Source organism: Macaca nemestrina, chromosome 11 (genome assembly GCF_043159975.1).
Source record: "Macaca nemestrina isolate mMacNem1 chromosome 11, mMacNem.hap1, whole genome shotgun sequence".
NCBI lineage: Eukaryota > Metazoa > Chordata > Mammalia > Primates > Cercopithecidae > Macaca > Macaca nemestrina.
The window spans coordinates 77,052,748-77,074,132 of record NC_092135.1 but is presented as its reverse complement, the minus strand read 5'-3'; the positions used below and the strand labels follow the sequence as shown (position 1 = coordinate 77,074,132).

Sequence of the window (21,385 nt, the reverse complement as noted above, 5' to 3'; positions counted from 1 at the left end):
CCCAGCACTTTGGGAGGCCAAGGTGGGTGGATCACGAGATCAGAAGATACAGACCATCCTAGCCAACATGGTGAAACTTTGCCTCTACTAAAAATACAAAAATTAGCCGGGCATGGTGGCACACGCCTGTAGTCCCAGCTACTCAGGAGACTGAGGCAGGAGAATCCCTTGAACCCGGGAAGCAGAGGTTGTAGTGAGCCGAGATCACTCTATTGCACCCCAGCCTGGGTGACAGAGCGAGACTCCGTCTCAAAAAAAAAACTTTTTCAGTGTTTTGGGAAACACTTTGGAAAGTGCTGGTTTGCATGACTACATGAAATATCAAAATCTTGTATTTGCCAGTTCCTCGTGCAAGGAACTCACGTGTTATTGCTTAGTTTCCTTTAAACCCCAGATCCCAGATAATAGAGTCCCTCCTCTTGCAAATTTTAATCAACCGTCTTTTTTTTTTTTTTTCAACATTCTTTATGTCAATCCTCAGAAAGCATCTGAGGACCTAGATCAATTGACAAAAAGCAAAAAATTTAGCACAAGACCGATCAGTTACAGCAGCAAGGTCCTTGTCCCCTTTCTTTCCTTCATCTTTTCTTTCCTGTATGTGTTTAGGAAAATAAAGGCAGATGTCCAGCTGCACAAGAAGTATGATTAGGGAAGAGAGTACAACTGCTAGGACGGACACACACACACACACACACACACACACACACACCCCTCTGGAATATAAGACAGAATATTTGCAGCTATCAAAGATTGCTGTAGGTAAATAAAGTTTTGACTGGAGGATGGCTGCATGCATTTTTTTTAATGTTAAATTTCTGGGTTACTATATGACAAACTTCATTTTGAAACAAATATTCATTGGATAAATACTAAATGGACTTCTTTGATATATTTGAAATAATATTATGACTAAAAACAGTAAACTATATTTTTCCAAGTAGTTATTTTATGATTTATTATGTTGGTATTTCTCTGGCTACTAGTATTTACTTTTCCCTAATGGGCTTCCTTATGCTTGAGATAAGTTAGCATGGTAGAATGGTATGCTTCAGATTTTCATACTTTTGTGCCCCTGTTTTGATTTTTTATATATAAAGGAATTTTTAAAGTTACATTGATAGAAATATGTCTTTTGAAAATTACTCCTTTGGTGTTTTCCAGGTCTGTGGATTTAAACTTTCTTCCATCGGTTGATCCTGAAACGGTTCTTCAAACAGGTAAGATTTAAAAAATATTTGTGATAATAATCCAGTAAACCAATTGGATTGATTGGTTCATTAAATAAACATGAGTTCAGCATGAATGTGGTACATGTGGAAGGAACTCAAGGGGAAATTTTTCAGGACCAGGGACTGGTTTTGTGGAAGACAGTTTTTCTGTGGACTGGGTGAGGGATGGTTTCAGGATAAAACTGTTCCACGTTAGATCATTGGACATTAGATTCTTATAAGGAGCATGCAACCTGGATCCCTCGCACGCATAGTTGACAATAGGGTTTGTGCTCCTGTGACAGTCTGAGGCCGCCACTGCTCTGACAGGTGGCAGAGCTCAGGTAGTAATGCTTGCTGGCCTGCCGTTCACCTCCTGCTGTGTGGCCCAGGGTGGGGGTAGGAGGAACCCCAGCTTTATAATATTTTAAAAAATTAATAATAATTATCTCTCCCTTAAAAATTTGGATTTATTTTATTATCAATAAAATGAAGATAAAAATTTTTATTTCACTGGGTTGCCCTAAGAATTATTGAACACTCCTTATGTGGCAGACATTGTATTTATGTATTTTTCTTTTTCATTCTCCTAACAAGCCTTTGAGATAATTAGTGTTATTTTATCTGTTTTGTACTGGAAGAAGCCAAGGTTTAACGATAGAAAACCTGAAGATCAGGTTGAAGATCAAGTAACTATTAAACTCTCTCTCTCTCCATAGCTAAATCCAAAGCCAAAGCTCTACTGTTTTATAATCTTCGATGTAAAAACACTGATCACCTTGCAAAGCCTTGCACATAGTGCTGCCTGATATGTATATTCCAACCCAAATATCTCTGGTAGCAGTTTCACAAACTCTAGGAGAACCAAACTGTAATTTTTTCCAATTGAAATATCTGAATTTTATTTCTAATCTTTTTTTAATAATAGCTTATAACTCTAATCCTACAGTGTGCTACCTCTGAGCACTTTACATATGTTAATTCATTTCGGTCCTGTGAAATAGATACTATTGTCATCCCAATTTTAAGACGGGAAAGCTGAAGCATAAAAAGGTTAAGTAACTTATATAGTTACACAGCTAGTAAATGCTGAAACTGAGACTTGGACCTAGGCAGTTTGATTTCAAAGCATGCTCTTTGAGATCATGACACTATCATGACAGCATAGTGTCATGATATCCACAAGGAAAATATTAAGGGTGACAGTTGTCAAAGTAGAAAAAAATTAAATGTATTCTGATATTCATAGCTTTTATGAATGTATATAAAACGACTGCGCAAATCTTTAGAACAGTTACTTTTCCAATTATAAAATGTAATAAATAATAAAGAAGTAAATTCTGAATGTATTTGTTGTGTTGATTCAGGTGTCCTAAGTTCTTCCAGTATGATATACAGCTTATTTTGTTAGAGAACAAAGAAATACTTGTAATCTCTGAATTATTATATGTTTAGAAGGTACTGTCAGTAAAATACTGCTCTAGATTTAAAAGTTAATTCCATACATATGTTTAACAGCTTGAAACTTTTTAATTCATTGAATTAAGCTTTTACAATTTCTGTTTTAAATTTAATTTTATATGCTACTAGGTCCTATTTTATATGCTGTTAACTTTTAAACTAAGGATTGAACGAGAATATAAAACGAAGAAGTTTAGAACAATCATAGGTACTTTTAGAAATTAGAAATACCTCCAAACCATAATAAAAGTTCAGTTGCTGTATATTGATAGCCATTTAAATTTAGGATATTATTCTAAATAAGGAAGAGAATTTAAATATGTGTGTTGTTTTGATGCCTAAATATTAGTCACAAAAACAATTTTTACCTTATTTACTTTTAAAATTATTTAATACCTACAGCTTTAGTTGTTGCACATTTTGCAATTGTAGTTCTTCATGTACGAGTGGATTTTCTACATGAGTTTTCTGTAATTGAGTCACATTCACTGCAGTTCTAACACTAGTACGGCCCGTTATTATTCACTGTTAATATGTTGTGAAGATTCTTATAAATAGAGATTATATAAATATTATTTTGTACTTGTAATAAAAACTTTCTTCTTTTAATCATTCGTTATACTATCACCTTTTTTTTAAATGCTATAATTGAGAATATGGATTAATACTGAAACCCTACAACATACAACTTGGATTAGTACCATCAGACAGAAATCCCACAGTATAATTTTGCTCTACAGATAAATAGGATTGTTTGGCACAGTATCCTGAGTAATTAATTCACCAATAACAAAAATGTGATTGATAGAAAAAAATATATAAACCGTATATGTGCCATATTTAATATGTAGTATAGTATTCCTATGGTGTATATATTTATGATATATGATATAGCATTTTAATATACTAGTTTACATAGTATATATGTACACACACACACATATACATATTAATATGTGCAGTTTTCCTATTTACTGTGATACATACATTTTTAAATTGCATTTATAACCTGATAGATATGTAGGTAGACAGATAGGTTTTAAAAACAAGGGACTAGAATTGAGAATATTGAGAAGTGAGAATTGCATTTCTTTACAGATATTAATTTCCAGTATCTTTTATTTGTAAAGGGCATGAATTATTATCCGAATTACAGCAGCGTCGATTTAATGGCTCAGATGGAGGGGTTTCATGGTCTCCTATGGATGATGAACTGCTCGCACAGCCACAGGTTATGAAATTATTAGATTCACTCCGAGAGCAATATACCCGCTACCAGGAAGTTTGTAGGCAACGTAGCAAGCGCACACAGTTAGAAGAGATTCAACAGAAGGTGATGCAGGTAGGTGTCTGATTTGAATATATTTAACTCTTTTTAATTCCTTATAATTTCTACTATGTGACTATTAAGTCTTATATGCACTATATAGAAAACCTTAGAACATATCAAACTGGATTCTAAAACTTTTGAATTAGGTATTGTTTTACAAATAGTATTTGAATTAAAAGTTATATTATTTCTACAGTGATGACATTGAGCATTGAGCTTAGTGTAACAATGAACTTCAAAAATAACTGATTCTTGGAAACATCATCAGTGGTCTCAGTGTATTCTTGCAAAAAATAACATTTCATTATTGATATTTGGTTTATTCTTAATTTCTAATAACTTAGTTTTTTGGTTAACTTAGGCATTATGAAGAGTATTTCTGTCCTAGCAAAATAACCCATGTAATGCAAATGATTCTAATATTAAATTTTTTATAATACTGATAGAAAACATTAAATGTATTTAGTTGTTAGGAATTTTAATTTCTTTTAAAATTTATTTTTATGAGAAAAGTAGGCTAAAATACTAAAAATACTAAAGGAATACATTTCTATTATTTAGATTACACTCTGGATTTTTATGTTGAATAATTAAGAAAATAAATCTTCAAATATTTTATTTAAAAATACAAACTGGAAACATCTTAATTTTTAAATCTAGGTTCATTCACTCATTAGATAAACATTTATTAAGTGTTTCTTTTGTGGAAGGCATTGTGGTAGAGTTTTTACAGTATATAAAGGTAAACTTGTTTTTACTATCAATAAGTTTAAGGCGAGAAAGTGTTAAGAGTCACAGGACATGACTGAGGGGTTATAGACACTTAAAGGAAGGATTATTTCTCAGCTGCAGGTAATCTGGGAATACTTAGTGGGGGAAGTAGCATTTGAGATTGTCCTCTCAGAATGTATCTGATTTCACCAGGCAGTGATAGGTTTTGAAAGAATTGGCATTTTGGGGAGGATAAAGAGTAGCATGAGTAAATCATAGCAGCGTAGAATCCTAAGTTCTGTTGAGGAAAAAGGAAGCAGTAGGCACAGTAGGAAGTGGATGATATTTTTGAGTCATTGAGTGTGATCCCAATCCCAGTTCCTCTGCTTAGCTGTGTGACCATTCACTATACTTCACCTACCTGAGCCTCGCTTGTTCTGTTTTCTTTCTTTCCTCTTTTCCTCTCTTTTTTCCCTGTCTGCCTTCTTTGCTTAATTGAAACAGGAATGATAATACTCCCTTTGAAAGGCTAGTGTTTGGAAAGAACCCAGCTCTCAATCAGTGGTAGTTATTTTATGTATTTCTTTTGAACTAGACTCTACTTTAGAGGTCTAGTGTAGTTGCTGGCAAACTTCTGTAAAATTCCAGACATTTAGACTCTCTGGACCATACAGTCTTTCTTGCAGCTGTGGCTGCTTAACTCTGCCATTATAGTACAAGAGCAGATATAGACATTGTGTAAACCAACATGTGTGGCCATTCTCCAATAAACTTTTATTTATTATACAAACACAGGTGGTGGGCCAGAATTGGCCTGCACAATTGATCTAGTTCATGACTTCTCAAATTAGAGCATCAGGATGTCATGGGAAAAAAGATTTGAAAGGAAGGAAGGAGTGGGATCATGGAAGATGTTGAATTTCAGGCAAAAGGATTTAGAATGTATTCCATGATAACCACATATAAACTGGATATTTCTGAGCATATGTTAATTGTACATGGCTTTTTCCATGGACTTCATTCATAAGTTAAAGAGTTTGTTTTAAATGCAGGTAAGTTTTAGCCAATTAGCTTGAGATTATCTTTGAAAACCACTAAGATAGAGTAGCAGAGCAGTACAAAAATCATATTCTGAACCCAAATAATCTGAATCTACCCTCTTCTACCACTTCCAAGCTGCTTGACCTTGGGGAGAAAGAAAGTCCTAGTTTCTATGTCATAGTCTCCTCTTCAGTAAGCAGAGGATAACAACAGTAACCACAATAGCAGCAACAATAATGCCTACTTATTAGGACTGTTACAAGAACTAAAGAAGATAATTTTCATGAAATATTTAGTGTTTGACACATAATGAGTCCTCTTTTAATAACACCTGTTAGTTCATCCATTAAAAAAAATGAATGTCTACAGTAGTATGACATTGTCCTAGGCTCAACAATGTGATGGTGAGTAAAACTAGGATTGTTGCTTCCTGGGACATATTTACATGATGGCACAAACAGCTGTGAAATTGCAGCTATGACAAGTGCCAAGAAGGAGAGTGATGGGAATAGGATTAGGATGAGTAAGAAGATATTAGAGACGAATCATATTTCTGACTTGTAAGACTTGGTGTCTTAGCTTGCAAGATAATGGTGTTGCCCACCTAGGGAACACTGGGCAAGATTTGGATATTACTGTGGGTGCAAAATAGTGTGGAGAATCATGAGTTTGGTTTCAGACTTGTTAAGTTTGAGGTGACTGTGACTTCTAAGAGAATATGTAGAAGGGTAGTTCAGAACAGGTCCAAACTTCGAAGTATGGGCTGGGGTATATTTGTTTGTCATCTGTGCGTGAATGGTAATTAAAAGCATTGATGTGGATGAAAATTGCCTGAAGAGAAAGTTGAGAGAGGTAAGAAGAGTGCTTTAAACTGAACTTTGAAAAACTCTAACATTTCATGGCAAGGTAGAGGAGCACACACCTGAAAAGAAGGCAGTGAAGGACTGGCCAAAGATGAGAAAGTGTGAAGAGTTCTTTGTCATGGAAACCAAGGGAAGAAAGCATTTCAGGGAAGGAGTTACAAACCTGTCAAATGCTGCTGAAAGGGTAAATAAAAGGACTTAAAATGTCTGTTAGAAAAGCACAAGATTGAGGTCACTGGTGACCACAGGGCATGGAGTGGCAAGGCCAGGAGCAACAGTGGAGTGAATTCAGGAATGAAAGGGAGGTGTGGTGAAGGAAGCAATGAGTATCGACAAGTGGTTGATAAGTCTGTCTCTGAAGGAAAGATGAGAAATAGAGTAATGGCTATAAGTGGTGGAAGAGGGGTTGTCTTGCTTTGCGAGGGCTGCCATAGCAAACAGACTAAGTGATTTAACAACAGAAATTTATTTTCTTGGAGTTCTGAGATCAGGAGGTCAATAGGATTGGTTCCTTTGAGGGCCATGAAGGAAGGCTCTGTTCCAGCCTCTCTCCTTGACTTGACGATGGCCTTCTCCCTGTCTTCACATTGTCTTCTCTCTGTATGTGTCTGTGACCAGATTTCCTCTCCTTATAAGGATACCAGTCATACTGGATTGGGCCCACCCTAAATACCTTATTTTAGGTTAATTACCTCTTTAAAGACTCTGTCTCCTAATAAATATTGTTACAATCTGAGGTACTGGGGGTCAGGACTTCAACCAATGTATTTTTGAGGGGAGGGACACAATTCAACCTATAGGAGGGGTAAGGATAGTTGTTCTTTCTTTTCATGATATGAAAAACTTTAAAGATTGCTGGAAAGTGTTGGGGGGAGAGGTTGAATACACAAGAGAGAAGGAATAATTAATACTATCAAGTTCCCAACAAGGTGGAATCAAAGCACAATAGAAGGGATTTGCTTTAGAATGAAAGAGGGAGAGCTCTTCTTGTGTCGCAGGAAGAAGGATGGCTAGGATTGCCATAGGACCATGAGGTTCCTATGACTGCTGCCCAGTAAACAGACCAGTTATACAGACAGCAGGGATACAGCAGAGAAAGAGTTAATTCTTGCAGGGCACTGAGCAAGGAAATGGGAGGAGACCCTCAAATCCATCTCTTTGAGGAGTCTTTAAGGCTGGAGTTTTTAAGGGGATCATGGAGGGTAAGGGGCTGGAAAATTGGGGTTGTTGATTGGTTAAGGCGAGGGAGATGAAGTCAGCAGGATGTGGAAACTGCATTATTTGGTGAGTCAGCGTCATGGGCCCCTCAGACCAGCTGGCAGAGTAGTTTCGTCAGTATGCAGGACTTGAAGGAATGTCTCCAAGTGAAAACAACGATTCATAATGTTTAGTTTGTTATCTATAGAACAGTTCAGGGAAACTATAATCTTGTAACAGGGTCCATGATTCTAGGTCAGTGGGCAGCAAACAACTATGAGGAAGCAGGTGAAACTGAGCTGACCTAACAATTAACTTTCAACATGCTGCAAGCTTGGTATATTTTCATTTCTCCCTCTTCTTTCTTCCCTGATTAATTTTACAAAGTTTATAGGGGCGGTTTTAGGATGAGTCCAGAGGTGCTTTGTGTGTAAATCAGGCATCAGGAAGTTCGAAGGAGTTACTGTGTGATGTGTCTTTTTTTCATAAAGAGGAAAAGGCCATCTGCTTGATGGCACAAATTGCAGGAATGGTGTTTAAAGAGGATCAGTGGTTTGAATGGAGCGGAGGTGATTAAAAATTTTCTTTGTGGGGAATCGAAGAATGAAATTACCACTGTCAGCCTAAATAACAAACAAAGAGAGGCTCTCTAAAAGGAAGAGATTATTTGTTTTAGAGAATAGAACATTACAATGGGAATACGCCTGTCATAGTAAGCTGTGTGCATATTCAGAGAGGTAAAGGAAGACAAACATTTTTAAAGGAAAAAAATGAGGATTACATAATTGTTTTGAAATAATTGTCTTTGATTCTAAAGATCAATGAACAAGGGTGATGCGCCTCTGAGGTTGGACAGGCAATTGCTGGACGAATGTCCTTGCAGAAGAATTTTTTTTTTTTTTTTTTTTTTTGAGACAGGGTTTCAATCTATCACCAGGCTGGAGTGCAGAGACCCGATCATGGCTCATTGCAGCCTTGACCTCCCAGGCTCAGGTGACCCTCCCACCTCAGCCTCCTGAGTAGCTGAGTAGCTGGGACTACAGACACATGCCACCATGCCCAGCTGTTTTTTGTGTGTGTTTTGTGTAGAAATGGGGTTTTACCATGCTTCCCAGGCTGTAGAAGTATTTTTTGTGTGAAGTTGCAATGCCTTTGTGTATAGTTTTGGTTTTTGCAGTCCTTTGTGATAGTTTTTGTTAGCAGGCATACAAGCATGAGAACCTCTTGCCATGGCTTTCTCTGGCACTATTTTTCAGGGTTGTTTATTTTCCCCCCAATATTAGTGACTCCATTTTGATTCAGACAACTTTCATATCACAAAAATGTAGCTGTATTTTGGGGTAGTGTTGATCTTAATTTATGGCAGAACCTCTCTGGCTTTTTATGTAACCCTATCTGACAATTCATATGTGGCTGTTGAGGTTCAGGCACCAAACACATGGGTGACAGAATTTATCCAGCATTTGTACTTTGCTAAATGGGATAAGTGACTATGACAAAAAGATAGAGGGGCAAAGGAGTTAATGTATTGGCAATCGCATTTTTAAATGACGGACCAGCTCAACTGGGTAAGAAACTGGAGAAAGGAGATGACGATGTTTATGTTTATAATGATGGCGATGATGGTAATGAGATTACTGTTAAAAACCGGTAAACTTCATATTCAGTTTTCTTTATCAGAGTAACAGGTGAATTGGTTTGAACAACAATAGTCAGCATATAATGTTTCCTGCACTCTGTTTTTCACAGGTCACATTTTAAGGAAACATCTGTATCCCTTGCCAAAATGATTACTATATGATAATATATTTTGAACTATATAGTAACATATTGATCATATGTTGGTCACACAGAGCGTGAATCGTACTATTTTCAGTCTTACAAATTTGGCAAAAATGTGAAAATGTTTTTGCTTGTATAAAGATAATTATAAACTGAATATCTGTGTTAAATCAGTGAAAATGGAATTGTTTCAAACTTCTTTTGTTTTTACTGACTCATCACTGAAAACATAACGCAAGAGGAATCAATTGCTTTGATAGATAAATTATATAAGTAATAACCATGATATTTATCCCTGATTCCCCACAGTTCAGATCAGTAGCACAAGACTTCATGTGGTATGCAGAGATTCTCTATACTACTGCTGCTGTTACAGTTAAAAATTAGATTTCACATGCTTCTGGGTAGCAGACAGTGCCACTTCACTGAAATGTGCTATCATTATGCTCATTATTTATTGTGGCAGTAATTACTGCCAGCACTGCAAATGTTATTTCTAGAATCATCCATGTGCTTTTCTTCCTTTGTAGAGAGGAATCATAGATGCCAAATAGAATACATTGCATTGCATAAGCATACAGCTGGAGGCTGTGTTCTCAGTTCCCCATACTCTTTCTCCAGGTTAGATGGTTGACATTTCCTTGACATGCCCTTCTGCCTGATTTGACTTTGCATACTTCTACATGTTCTGTCATGCAGTTTTTAAAAATAAGCCTAGCCGTGCGAGAAGTATGGATAGTCACAAGCATTTTTGGCCAGTGTAAATATTTTTCATGGTAGATTCTAAAAGCATAGCTCCAAGGTTATACTTTGTGTATAAATGTAACCACTTGAAGGGTCACGTTGATATGGATTGGGCATAGAACTGTTTTTCCAGTAAGGTAATATTCAGATTGAGCAAGATGTCTTCATTGAAATTAAGTTTTATAGCCTAGTTTGGCAAACTGCCATTATTAATGCATTTAAATAGACTTGTTTACTGGGGCGTCAACCTCAATTTGAATCATTTTTATTAGAAAGAGTCGTATATTTACTATGTCTACATTATTGATGTTGTATACTAAGGGAAATTACTTTCAGCCTATATTAAAGCCATATGTATATATATACACACACACATATATATACACACACACACATATATATACACACACACATATATATGTGCCCATTACTATGTAACTGGTTTTTTGAGGCAAGGAGATATCTTTGCTTTATTTAAGATTTATTTTTCAACTTATGGCATTTCAAAAGTTCCATGTTAATGAATTGTTTATCCCCAGCTATCCCGATTTATATTAACCTGCTTCTAGATTATTCTAAAATCAAAATCTAAATGCTTACTGATGTCTTAAGTTTCTAAAAACTATACATTGTTAAAATTTTTAGATGCATTTGTTCCACTTTTATTTTTAGAGCTTAGATATTCCTAGTAAAATAATTACGTTAATTATTTAAAATACTTAAAAGTCATTTTATCACTATGTTTCTATATCTGTTTGTAACACGTAGTGATAAATGAGAAGCAACTGATTCCCGAAAAAGACATGGAAAATTGTTTTAAAATGTTTGCCTGTGTTTCCTTAAAACTTGTTCTTTTTATTTCTGTTTTTTAAAGTGTTAGATACAGTAGTTCAGGAGCTTTCTCAAGAAACTAGGGTTGTTATTGTAAAATGCAGATGTGAAATAAACTTCATAACGAGTTAGTGGACAGAAGGAACTAGCCTACAGAAAAAGTAAGAAAAACATACAGGCTAACAATTATTAGTATCATTACTGTGCTGTCTTACATATAATGACAGACGTAATCCTGACAACAGCCATGTACTGTAGGTACCATTAACATCATTTAAAAGGTGAGGAACCAAAGTCTTTCAACTAAAAGAAGCAGAGCCAGAATTCAGACCCCCTAGTAGTGGCAGAACGAGAATTCAGAATTCAGAATCATGGCTAGGGCTTTCTTTATATTGCACTGCTTATCTGTCTCTTTTGTGAAAAAGTGATACTTTCCCCAAGCTGGCAGAGAGAAACAGGATCCTAGTACCCTAGCCCTCCAAAGATAACTCATACAGAAGAGTAAAGCAGAAAAAGTGGATGTGTTGAGGAAAAAAAACATTGCACTTAAAGAGCATCTGATAATACAGTTTTGCAGATGGATTTAGCACTCTGAAAACAGAGTTTAGCCAATAGAAAGTTATAGCACTTAGGCTGTTCCACTGAGTCAACAATAATACTTTGACTTTGACTTTTTTGTTTTTGAGTTTTGCTCTCTAGATTTTTGGGTTTTGTTTTTCTTGAGACAGGGTGTCACTCTGTCACCCAGGCTGGAGTGCAGTGGCACAATCCCAGCTCACTGCAACCTCTGCCTCCCAGGCTGAAACGATTCTCCAATCTCAGCCTCCTCAGTAGCTGGGACTATAGGTGTGCATACCATGCCTGGCTAATTTTTGTATTTTTAGTAGAGACAGGGGCTCACTATGTTGCCCAGGCTGATCTTGAACTCCTGAGCTCAAGCCATCTACCCACCTCAGTCTCCCAAAGGGCTGGGATTACAGGTATGAGGCACTGTGCCTAGCCTTCTCTCTATTACTAAGTTTTATAAAGAGAGGGGACAAATTTATATATTAATATTCTTTAAGACTCTAGAACATAAATCAACAAAGAATATGAAGAGATAAATCACAAAAGATCACATACCTTGAATAAGCAACCATCTGCAATGTATTCAATCACTGATCTTTAAAAAATACATGGAAAGATTTCTGTTTTTTCAATTGGCAGAAGTATTTTAAAAACAATAGTCAGTTTGGGCTGGGGGCGGTGGCTCACACCTGTAATCCCAGCACTTTGGGAGGCCAAGGCTGGTGGATCATGAGGTCAGGAGTTCGAGACCATCCTGGCCAAGATGGTAAAACCCTGTCTCTACTAAAAATACAAAAATTAGCCAGGCGTGGTGGTGGGCTACTGTAATCCCACCACTTGGGAGGCTGAGACACGAGAATCACTTGAACCTTAGGAGGCAGAGGTTGCAGTGAGCTGTGATTGTGCCACTGCACTCTAGCCTGGGCAACACAGCAAGACTCCGTCTCAAAAACAAAAAACAGCAACAACAAAAACAACAATAGTTTGTATACGTTGTAGAGGTTAATGTAGAGTTCAAACTATCATTAATTGGATGTTTCAGAGAGAAACGAGTTTTAGAGAACAATTTTATAAAGTGTAGTAACAGTCAATAGTCAGTTTGTATACCTTGTAGAGGTTATTTACAATTCAAACTATCATTGATTGGGTATTTCAGATAGGAACAAGAGCTTTAGAGAGCAATTTTATAAAGTATATTAACAAGCATTAGGATTACATCATCATTGGACCCAAGAAGATCTTTATTGGAAACCTTTCCTGGGAAAATAAAACAGAGAAAAAACGTTATATATAACTGCTATATATGTGTTAGTCATAGAATTCCTTAGAATTGATGGAAATTGGAAACATCCTATGTTCCCGACAATAGAGAATTAAAGTATTGATAGCAGGTACAATAGTTATTTGAGGCAGTACATTACTTAGCTCTTAATAAGAGTGGGTTGATTGGTTGGTTGGTTGGACACATGGGAGAGATGGAGGCAGGCAGGCAACAGGATTGGCCTTCTGAAAAAAGGATTTGCAAAGTCATTGAAAATTATGTTATAATAACAGTAGCCAAGTGGAAACTCATTAAAGTGTAGAGTTTAATGCTAAGTGAAAAACAGGATGAAAACTACTTGTATTCTCTGAGAATTGGCTAAAACACTTAAATCTGGAGTAGTATATGAAAACCCTTATGCAGGTGAAAAATTAATGGAAGGAAATATAATATGGTTGTCCCTTGGTATTTGTGGTAGGTTGGTTCCAGGACACCCTGCAGACCGTGGATACCAAGATCAAAGATGTTCAAGTCTCATATAAAATGGCATAATATTTGCATATAACCTATGGATACCCTCTTATATACATTAAATCATCTCTAGATTACTTATAATATCTACTACAATGCAGATGCTGTGAAAATAGCCGTTATACTGTACTGGCTTATTATTTGTATCTTTAAATTGTTGTGTTATTGTTTTTTTGTGCTTGATTTTTTTTCCCCAAATATATTCAATCTGTGACTGGTTGAATTCAAGCATGAAAATCTGTGGATATTCAGACAGGACTGAATGCGTATGTGATTTTTCTTTATGATGTGGTACTTTTATATAATTATAAAAAGGATACATGAACTGTTAGATTTAGAAATATATTTTTTTAACCTGTTAACAGCAGAAGTGTACATCTACACTGCTCTTTTATAAAGTTCTATGTTAAGCCTACCCACTGAGTCTATAATATTATGCTACAGTGATACCCCTATTCACTTTTTGGGGAGCTATCCTAAGTTTAGATTTAGGATATAACCATACATCTATTCTTAAATTCCTTTTTCTAATTTGGCAAAAGGTAAAGCTTAGTAATACTATTTTTTCCACTAAATTTACTCCACAATGTGTTTGTAGTTTCAGAGTATATATGATTGTGGGTAGAGTGTCAACACAGTCCTCTCCTTCTGCATGAGAACTTGATCTTTGCTTAATTCTCTAGCTCTATTCCCCTGAAGACCTGATTAAAAATTGGAATGTCAACTATGTTACTAAGCAATATTGCTTATAGTAAATATTATTCCAGATCTGGACTGGGAGAATTATTAATATATGATTAATATATGATGGAAGGCATAACTGGGGCCGGGGGAATCCTTGAGATTAGTGACTCATAATGGGCCTAGTCCTGTGGGGTATCACGTTTTGATGCCAGAGTATCTCCCATATCTGCCCCATACTGATCTCATCTGCTTATACCTGCTTGAGGGACTCAGCTGAAGAAGAACTCCCGATGCTGTCATCCTGGCAAACTATAGTACCCACCCTATATCCTTACTAGCAGACTGGTGCTAGTGGGACCTTCTGTGGGTCTGAATGTTGGTTGATCCTAAGAAGACTCCAAGAGGGTATTTATTATATTAGTATAATTCTAATTAGTTTTTAATTTTATTTTTGAAGTGCAAAAGTAGTATACTAAGTTTATAGTAGTTAATTCAGTCAGTTTTTTCAATGCTTGGAAAAAGCATTAGACTGTGAGTTAGAACATATGGCTGTTAGTCCAGTTTTTCAGTAATGGATTATATTACCTTGGGCAAGTCACTTAATCTCTTTGAAACTCAGTTTTCTTAAATGTTAGTTAAGAACTTTGACCGATATCATTTCTGATGTTTTTTCCAACTCTAAATCTTATGATTCTCTGATTCTCTTATCATCATAAGTTAATTTTTAATCCTCTTTTATAGTAGCATTCCAGATTTCTTTTAGCCTGGAAGATGATAAGCTGAAAGCTTGTGATGCTGCAGTGTACATTCTTCCACATTTAGGTTTTGAAAATGTTGTCACATTATAGCTGTGTAGTTCCAGAAGAAACATTTAATCTGCCTATGGGATAGAATGTAAAGAATTTACATTAAAAATAATTGGGGAACTTTGGGAGGGGAAAAATAAATCAGAATGAAAGTTTGAAAAGTTTTTGATTCTTTAAAAATTGTATTTCTACTTTTGTTTATAGGTTGTGAACTGGCTAGAAGGGCCTGGATCAGAACAACTAAGAGCCCAGTGGGGCATTGGAGATTCCATTAGGGCCTCCCAGGCCCTACAGCAGAAACATGAAGAGATTGAGAGCCAGCACAGTGTGAGAGGCTTTTTCCTCTGCAAGTTACAATGCTATTATGAACGTGGATAATTAGTAGCACATGTGGTACTGAGTGATAAGTTGCTGCAAACTTTGGTATGGGGCATGAAGTACAGTTTGTTAAGTGCCTAGAGGTCATAAAGTACATTTTGATTACTTAGTACATGTTAATTAGAAGGTTGTTTTTGGTTTTGTCTGTAATGCAGTTTAATTATATTTTTATAGAAGCACGATTTGCATGAAATTTTAAAGCTACAGTGACAGAAAAAAGAGTGATAGTACAAAAACAGAGCTTTCATCTGTAGTCTCTGTGACAGAAACTTCTGTTTTCAAGTCCCCCCACCCCCACTTTATTGGGAGTATATAGTACGATTAAATGCCTGAGAGTGATAGCAGAATTGCTGCATTAAACACAACTGATGGAGAGTAAGTCCAGAGGGTGCAGAATATTTTTCCATTCTCTGAGCATTTAGGAGTCCCTTTTGTATTTGTGAAAGGAGTAATCAGACAAATCACAGGTATAAAATTGGGAAATAAGTAGATTCTTAAGCAGATTATAGATAATAATTGTTCGAGATAATTTAAAATTTAACAACTTGTTATGTGAAAGAAGCTGGTGTTCATTAAGCTCCTGCTCTGTTATAGTTAATTCCTCATTACTGAGAAAGAGATGGTGCAGTTTGTGGACTGGGTAGCTCACCTCCTTCTCCCCAAGGTCATATTACTTTGGTAATTTAAAATAGATTAAATAAAAAATTGGAAAAATAAAATTTGAATCAATTCATTCCCTTCTCCTTAGGTTATTTGTCTTAAAAAAAGTTGGTTAAAATGTTAAACTCTGGACCCAGGTGAGCATTAAGTACCATCTGAACATTAATTTCTGCAGCGTTTCTTCTTACCTCTAATTATGTTGGATAGTATTAGGAAATACCCATTTTTAACTAAACAAGATTAAAGAATAATATGATTTGCTTGGGAATAAATTTGAATGAGTAAATCTCATCTTTACTAGAATTTAACAGTATCTGATACTTATTTTTCTTCTAAATATATTCCATTTTGCTTAGTTTCCTCATATTGCTTTCTTTATAATTTTCTGTAAATCAGGAATAACAATTACTGGTATTGGCAGAAAATCTACATACTATACCCTAAAGTAGTTGTAATCTACCTGAAGGAATAATAAGAGATATTACAAGATTTGGAATTGTCTAAAGGCACTATACGTATATTCCTTGGAATTTTTCTAATTAGTACTTGTAAAAAACTTGAAAATGAAATCTGATAATTGAAAATCGATTTATTTTATGCGTTTCACAGGTTCCAACATAATGGTTCTTGCTTTTATACTAAAATAATCATATTACAAACCCTCTTCCTGAGGATATAATCTTTTAATTCTCTTGGTACTTTTAAAATAACTTAATGTTTTGATTTTTTTTTAAACGTGGATTGTGATTTATTTGAACCTGATAGACTGTTCTAGAACATGTTACTATAGTTAGAGTCTACAATTTTGTTCCTCTCTTTAGTTCCTAAAAACTGTATTTACTCCAGAACATTCTAGACTTCACCTAAGGGGATTTAGTTATGAAAGTATTCCAAAAGTTCTTTTTAGGAAGGGCACATGACACATGAGGATCCTAAAGACAGGATTTATCTATATTTTATTATTGTTTTAAGTGCCAAGATAAATAATTATAAATTGGGTTGTATACATACTGTACTGTACTCTTAAGTTTACTAAAAGAATTCAAAAGCAAATTTTATATTGCATATAGTATGGATGAAGTTGCAGATGATATACATAGAAATTGCTATGTTCAGATGTTGGTTTTGTGTTTTTAATATATTTATAAGGTTTTCAAAATCAGCTTAAAGAAACATCTCTTAAGGGTGGTCCTTGCCATGTGCTTAAGCTTACTTATAATATGGAACCAATATATAAAACTTTTGAATTGCAAAATACCTTATAGATTATTCTGATGTCCTCATCTTATTTTATAGATGAACAAACTAGGAAGCTACATTTTTTGCTCAATGAATAGTTGAACTATGGTTAAAACACAGATCTCTTGATACCCAGGGGGGATCCTTTCTCTGGCTGTCTCTTAGAGAAAGCTACTAAATTTCACAGAGATGCATAAGCTACAGTATTTTTTCATTCTTATACTTTTAATACTTAGAACTGTACATATACATTGACATCTGCATTTATAGACATAGCCTAAAGAAAAGAAACATTGATGGCTATCAGAGATTTTATTTCCTTAAATCACATGTGATATTTGGGATTTGTTTCAGAATTGGGAGGTAGGGACAGATTGAATGGATGGGAGTGTATGTGAAATAGAATTAGCCATGAATTGATCATTATTGAAGCTGGATGGGAAGGAGTTCATTATACTGTTCTTCCCACTTTTGAAGTATTTTGAAAAGCAGGTTGTACGTTTTAGCCAATAGGTGGCACTGCATTGTCACCTTGAGAATAGGTTGGTTGATGCTGGATGAATATTTTAGCTTATGATGTTTAAGATATTCTAATATTTTATTAAAAACTTTCTTTTCTCTCTGTAACTAAGAGTTAACAGATTAAAGCATTATTGGAATTGTTCAAGTCTTGTGAAATTATAATGACTAATTTCTGGCATTGACAGCTATTAACGGTAGAATTTGAGAAAACTTTTAACATACAATTTTGCATTACCAGCTCAATGTCATATATTAAATTTTAGAGTCCGTATAAAAGCACAATGCAGAAATAAAGCTAAAAACCTCAAATTTGTTAGGATGTTGAGTTTCAATAAATAGAAAAATGAAATTTCTGCCAACATGTAGTTCTAGTTCAAGGGTTGGTAATTAGAAGTTAACTTGGTTTTTTAATACAACGCACACACACAAAAATAAGGTACATGAAAATGGTTATAGTAACTGGCAATAAATTTAAAAGTAGTTTAGTTCAATAATCTAATTTTATGTTTTGGGTTGAAGGAAGTGTGTGGTAGGAATAGCGTGTGTGGTAGGAAAAGCGTGTGTGATAGGAACATGGAGGAGCATAAATATCTGAAACTGCTTGAGAGTTTTGTCACTGTCACACCGTGTCATAGTGCTGACTTCTGGACTACAAAGAAACCACTTTCTCTGGTGTATTATGCATAATAGTAAGCAGCAGAACAGGTCTACCTGGTGAATCAAGACTCATTTCTCCTAATGTATAGTCTGAGTATAATCACTTTTTTAACCCGAGTGGGCAGGGTTTCCTTCCGCCTATGTATGGATTCCCATTTCATGGTATAAAGTATAAATACCCATCATTTCACCACGTATGCATCACTGCCAATATGATTGCAGTGTCAATCCTGACTGCTCGTGTCCTAAATGTGATCCTTCAAGCTCTTTTCTTACTTACCATCTCAATCCAAATTCCAAATATTGGTGTCGTCTTTTTATTTTGCTATAAAATAATCGTTTTCTACACAGTTAAATATACATAAGAGACAGACCAAAGAATGGCTGTAAGTGAACAAAATACACCTAAGGTTCTAGGGAATCTACATTCCTGGTTTTTTTTTTTTTTTTTTTTTTTTTTTTTTTTTTTTTTGGTGTTTTTTGTTGTTGTTTTGTTTGTTTGCTTTTTGTTTTTGAGACGGAGTCTAGCTCTGTCACCAACCTGTAGTACAGTGGTGCTATCTCAGCTCACTGCAACCTCTGTCTCCCAGGTGCAAGTGATTCTCCTGTCTCAGCCTCCTGAGTAGCTGGGATTACAGGCATGCACCACCACGCCCAGCTAATTTTTGTATTTTTAGTAGAGACGGGGCTTCACCCTGTTGGCCAGGATGGTCTGCATCTCCTGACCTCGTGATCTGCCCACCTTGACCTCCCAGAGTGCTGGGATTACAGGCATGAGCCACTGTGCCCGGCCGTACATTGCCCTGTTTTTTAGGAAGAAACATTTGGATGAATTTTAAATATATGCAAATGTATCTGCCAGATTTTTTTCCTCTCCACATCCCAGAGAGAATTACTGTTTCTTTATTTCAACCTCAATCAGTAATATCAGTGTCTCTAATTTCAGGTATTAATTTCTTGAGATGTACTGGTCCTCATAATGTATTTACATCCCTGGTCAGGTTGCTAGAGCCTATATTTTACAAATTCAAACCAGGAAATAATTAGCTTCACAGTGGTGGTTCTTAAACCTTGATGGGCGTAAGAGTCATCAGAGATGCTTGCTAAAATATATGTTCCAGGGCCTAACTCCCAGATACTGATTTAGTAAGTCAGGGGTGAAGCTTAGGCATTTTTAATAAACACCCCAAGTGGTCTAATGCTGGTAGCTCTGGAAAGTGCTATTCTGGGACTCTAATCCTTTACTACTTTTCGCAGAATCATTGCTATTACTTCTTCAAAGAGTTAAGCCTATTTCTTTAGAGCATTTAATGATCTGGAAGTACTATGAATAAGGTATTGAAATCCTTTTGTATTTTAGAGCATGACAGTGATAATTTTCTCAGGTAATGTTTTCTACTTTAATATAGTCTCTATTAACCATTATAAACTATGTAGTTTAAAAATATTCTATGCATATTATTGAGTTAAATCCAAACAATAACCGATAAACAAGGTAAGGCAGATATTATCATCACCATTGGATACAGGAGGATTTCTCTTCCTTAGCACACTCTTGACACTTTGGGCCAGATAAATCTCTGTCGTAAGGGCTGCCCTGCACATTGTAGGGCATTCTGCAGCATCACTGGCCTCTGCTTACTAGATGCAGTAGCATCCTTGCTCCTCAGTTGTGATAACCCAAAATGTTTCCAGACACTGCCACATGTTCCTTGAGTGACAAGATTACCCTCTGTTGCCTACTTAATGTAATGTCAGTAAATCTACAGTGATTAATATGTTTACACATTCAATCAGTGCATGTTAATTGAGCACATACTATGTGTCATGTGTTGTTCTAGGCTTTTGTGATATAGTACTGTCTTACTATAAGGAATTTACATTCAGGTTGGGGAGTGGAGAGCAATATAGGTGTAGATTTTAGGAAAGGCCTGAGGAGATGACATTTAATCAGAAACCTTGAAATGATGTCAAGAAGTAATCCAAACAGGGCAATTCAGATAAGAGGACACAGCAGTAGAAATACCCTAGCACAGGAACATGATTGAGGAGCAGCAAGAATGTTGGTGTGGCTAGAGTACAGGGAGCAAAGGAGAGTCACAGAAGATAAAGTTTTAGAGGAAGTCAGGGGCCAAAACATGTAATATCTTTTTAGCCCATGAAAAGAAACTTGAAATTTATTTTAAATGTTACGTGAAGTTATTTGAAACTTTTGGACAGATAATTAATTTATGTTTTAAGCAAATCACTGGCTATCGTGTAGAAAATAGGGAACAGAGACTAGCAGTGAAAATGGAAGGCAGGAGGCTGATAGATGGAGGCAGTAGAAGTAATGAGAATTGATAGAAGTTGATGAGGTTGAACCAGCAAGACTTTCTGATGAAAGAATCAGGCTTTTGGCCTTAGCAACTGCTAAGGCAGGGAGGACTGCGAGAGGAACAGGTTGGGAGGATAGTGAATAAGTGTCTTTGGCAGCAGGTTAGATTTTAGATATCTGTTAGTCATCCAAATGAAGGTGGCTAGTGGGCAGTTGGGTATCAGTATCTGGGGTTCATGGGAGGGGTCAAGGTTGATGATTAATTTGGTAATTCTTAGCCTATAGATATCTTTAGAGCCTATATTAACTTGGTAGTTCTTAGCCTATAGATATATTTAAAGCCTATATTTATTTGGTAATTCTTAGCCTGTAGATCTGTTTAAAGGCATGGGACTAGGTGAAGTCATCCAAACCCAGTGAGAAGAAAAGAGAGTCTCTGGAAAACTGAGCCTTGGGTCAGCCTAAACTTTTAAGTGCAGAAAGAGGGAGGAGAGCCAGCAAAGAAGGGTAAAAGGAGCTGTTGTGTCTCAGAAAACAAGAGAAAAGGCCATTTAAAGGAGGAGGAAGTGCTTACTTGTGCCAAATGCAGCTGTTT

General features: G+C 35.8%; 1 protein-coding gene across 6 annotated transcripts in view; it reads left to right on the top strand.

Moving 5' to 3' along the window:
- Positions 1 to 21,385, top strand: part of LOC105499523 (SEC14 and spectrin domain containing 1) — a 157,789-nt gene that overhangs the window by 110,613 nt on the left and 25,791 nt on the right. For all 6 annotated transcript variants that reach the window (XM_011772114.3, XM_071073849.1, XM_071073850.1 and 3 more), the window contains 3 exons: positions 1,162 to 1,217; positions 3,800 to 4,011; positions 15,222 to 15,344. In XM_011772114.3, coding sequence (XP_011770416.1) covers positions 1,162 to 1,217; positions 3,800 to 4,011; positions 15,222 to 15,344 — 391 coding nt within the window. The remainder of the gene's footprint in view (positions 1 to 1,161; positions 1,218 to 3,799; positions 4,012 to 15,221; positions 15,345 to 21,385) is intronic.